This window comes from Salvelinus fontinalis, unplaced genomic scaffold (genome assembly GCF_029448725.1).
Source record: "Salvelinus fontinalis isolate EN_2023a unplaced genomic scaffold, ASM2944872v1 scaffold_0590, whole genome shotgun sequence".
Taxonomy (NCBI): domain Eukaryota; kingdom Metazoa; phylum Chordata; class Actinopteri; order Salmoniformes; family Salmonidae; genus Salvelinus; species Salvelinus fontinalis.
Window position 1 is genome coordinate 119,182 of NW_026600799.1, and position 3,814 is coordinate 122,995.

At 46.8% G+C, this 3,814-nt stretch overlaps 1 protein-coding gene across 1 annotated transcript; it reads right to left on the minus strand.

The window, feature by feature from the left end:
• Positions 1-206: 206 nt before the first annotated feature.
• On the minus strand, positions 207-3,644 carry LOC129846575 (extracellular calcium-sensing receptor-like; the record flags this gene model as incomplete). Its single annotated transcript, XM_055914520.1, has 7 exons — positions 207-1,120; positions 1,213-1,336; positions 1,567-1,794; positions 1,981-2,253; positions 2,406-2,612; positions 3,029-3,295; positions 3,552-3,644. Coding segments are annotated over 7 exons (2,106 nt in total), but the record flags the coding sequence as incomplete, so codon positions are not given.
• Positions 3,645-3,814: the final 170 nt, after the last annotated feature.

Genomic DNA, 3,814 nt, shown 5'->3' on the forward strand with positions numbered 1-3,814 from the left:
CTGTTGTTATGGTATTGAGCCTATGGGAGAATCTCAATTTAATTTCTATGATTCCTTGTTTCCTCTTACCTCGGTCTCCTTTTCAAAACCCAATGAATGAGAAGGTTAGATATCCCGCTCCCCCTAACCTTCTCATCCAATGGGTTTTGAGAAGAGTGCCAGGAGAGAGGACGTGAGGAATCAAGGAAATTAAATTGAGATTCTCCCTATGTTTTGGTTGTGGCCCGGCCCATCAGAGCCTTCTTGGTGTTCCTCTCTGGCCTCAGCAGGATGATGTAACACTTTGGGCCGAACAGAGCCACCAGGAGGCCAAAGCTGGAAGCTAAGATGGCGAATATCTCCACAGCGTCTGCGTACATCCCAGGAGAGCTGACGTAGGCAGGGACGAAGGAGATCCACACGGCACAGAAGATCAGCATGCTGAAGGTGATGAACTTGGCCTCGTTGAAGTTGTCTGGAAGGTTCCTGGCCAGGAAAGCCAAGAAGAAGCTAAGGAACGCCAGGAGGCCGATGTAGCCTAACAACGCTCCGAACCCTGCTACCGACCCCACCACACACTCATATACAATCTTATCATTATGGTAGCGCGTGTTTTTGTGTGGAGTTGGAGAGGCTGAAACCAGCCAGGCTGTGCAGATAGCAGCCTGGAATGAGGTGAGAACCAGGACTGTTCCTCTCTGCTGCCCAGCACCAAACCACTTCAGGCTGGCATTGCCCCCGGGCTTAGAGGTCCTAAACACAGCCAGCACCACCATTGTCTTCACCAGTATACAGGAGACACAGAGAACAAAGCTGATACCAAATGCTGCATGCCTCAGCTGACACGTCCACAGCCGGGGCCGGCCAATGAACAGCAGCGAGCACAGGAAGCAGAGTTTGAGTGACAGCAGAAGCAGAAAGCTCAGCTCAGAGTTGTTGGCCTTGACAACAGGCGTGTTCCGGTAGCGGGTGAAGATTCCGAGGACCACTGCACAGATGAGGGCTCCTAACAACGAGGCGGTCATCAAGGAGATGCCCAGTGATTCCTGGTAGGAGAGGAACTCAACCCCCTTAGGGACGCAGAGGTCACGCTCCGGGCTGGACCAGAAGTCCTCTGGACATCTCGAGCACTTGGCCGAGTCTGACAAAAAGACAGACAAAGCAAATGTGGAAAACCGTTTCATTAGCCCCAAACCACCCTCAAATTCTTTAAATAATATTCAGTTCACTGACCTGTTGTGTTGCTGACCTCTCCCTCAGCACAGGAGATGCAGTTGAAGCAGCAAACAGGCTCCCCCTTCTTCCTGGCTACACGGGTGCCTGGGGGACAGCTCTCACTGCACACTGATCGTGGGGGCTATAAGGACGAAGGAGAGGGGGGATTTAACCTTTATTTAACTAGACAAGTCAGTTAAAGAACAAATTCTTATTTACAATGATGACCTAGGAGTGAGAATACCAGACATTTATACGCACATATTTATACTCCCATATTTACTGCTTCTTTGCCCTCCACTGATATAAGTTTACACTGTTTCTGTTGCAGTAGTGAAATATGCTATATAACTGTATAACTTTACAAATAACCTTTTTTGACTCAAAATTCCAGAAAATTCTGTCCTCGTCCAATGTCAGCTCTTGTCCTGCTGGGGCTGATTCGTCGATCACACCCACAGTCTCCACCTGAACGCTCCCGTCCTGGAGCCACGCCCAGTTCATGATGTCATAGATGGCCAGGGCGTCCCCGTTATCATCGAAAGAAATGCGATCGCCAAACCCTGTGGTGAAGTTAACCCTCTCCAGGTAATGGACCAGCTGGTTAGAGGAGGGGGATGGAGGGATGGAGGGAACAGAGGAAAAGAGGAAAGAGGAGGAGATTATGTAGACAAAAGACAGTATGAAGTCAGGGGACCTTGACTAAGAAAACAGGAAACAGAAGTAAACAGTTGGCAAAGTGTACGTCTGCATCTGTTTGTGTGTGCGTGTGTGTGTGTGTCCCACCTGCCAGGGCTCAAATCTCTGTAGACTGGCACAGCGGTTCCCACTGAAAGGTCCTCTCTCTGGCACACACTGCAGTAGGTCATGCAGGGCATGGGCCAGGGCGTACACTGCCTTATACACGTTATACTCCGGCCTGAGCTCAGACACGTCCCCATAGTTAGTCTCCACATCCCTCAGGTCCTCCTGACCTGTACATACATCACCCCCAGCCTCCACCCAACCTCCTGGGGGCTCCAACCTGCACCCAAACACAGCCTCCCAGAACTGTCTCACCTTACCAGAACAGAGAAAGAAATGTCATAGAGGAAACTAGTTTTTTTCTTCAGTATTGTAGTATTTATAGGCAAAGTAGCCTTTTAAATGTTTTAAACATAATTTATAAAGTAATTAAATGGTTAGAGTTAAAAGACAACAAACTACTTCACCATATTTTTTCCGGGGTTATTGGCAAGTTGGTCATCGGGGCGGATGCTAAGCAGGTAGTCCCTGAGTCCGGGTATCTCTCCACGACGGATGGCGATACCCAGGGTACCCCCCAGGTATGGCATGAGACGGAGGGTGTGAAACACAGAGGAAGTGCTCCAGGCTTCACTGGCAATCCACTGGAGACCCTTCACATTCTGCACCACCACCTTGTAAAACGGGTTTTATATTTTATAATCTTGGCATCAAGAACACCACAATCGTAATATGCTGTAATGCTGTGTTTGTGAGAGGGGTAACATCCTACAGCTGTTATGGCTGTAATAATGTTTGTAGAATGTATTTGAGGAAAACATTTACTTACTATGACTGTGATATGTGATTTCCCCCCCTAGATAACTTAGGATGGATGCAGTAACTAATTGTCCAGGGTCACCCATACGTAACATATAATCACACATCACTGACTGTAAGTTGCTTTGGATAAAAGCATCTGCTAAATGGTATTACTAATATTATTATTATAAACTGTAAATCTCTCTGGATTAGAGCCTCTGATACTAAAATGTGAATGTATTGTGAGTGTTAGTTTAGATGAACCGTCAAGATAAAATCATCTCTGAACCTCGTCCACCAGAGGGAGCAGGTAGGCCTCATTGGAGAACACCACCACCACACGAGCAGAGGAGCTCTTGATCTCTCCCACGATCCTCTGCAGCTCTGTGGGGCGGTTGTCTTTGGGCAACACCTGGGAATAGGCCACACAGCCCCCTGACTCGGCCAGGCTTGACTGGAAGGACCGGGCAGCATGAACTCCGTAGTCATCATCACTGAACACCAGTCCCACCCAGGTCCAACCCAACCGACGTAGGATCTGGATCATGGCTCGCACCTGAGATCACATCAACAGAGATTAGACATTACTGATGTTATTACAGAGACTGGTGAGTATAGAGTGATCAACATAAACTACATACATTATTTTTGTCACCTTTTATTTAACCTTATCTAAGCTTTATTTATTTTTTATTATTGAACCTTTTATTTAACTGTTATGCCATTACACAGTATAAAGTGTATAGTGAGTATACATGGGAGCTGACGGTTCACTGTCTAATCATGTCATTGTAGCCTTCTTAGAGACAGACCTGGAAGGCGTCACTGGGGATGGTTCTGAAGAAGGATGGGTATTTTCCCCGGTTGCTTAGACAGGAACAAGTGGAGTAGTGACTCACCTGAGGGAGAGAAATATACAATGATTATTTATTTTTTCTTCAATGAATTAATGAAATAGAAAGGTTTCATGCCTGGACACATTAAGACCTAAACATGCTGTTTCTCACTCAAAGTGGGGATTTGGAATACAAGAAGGACATTTACAATAGTGTTGTCATCTTTCTATTCTTTCTGA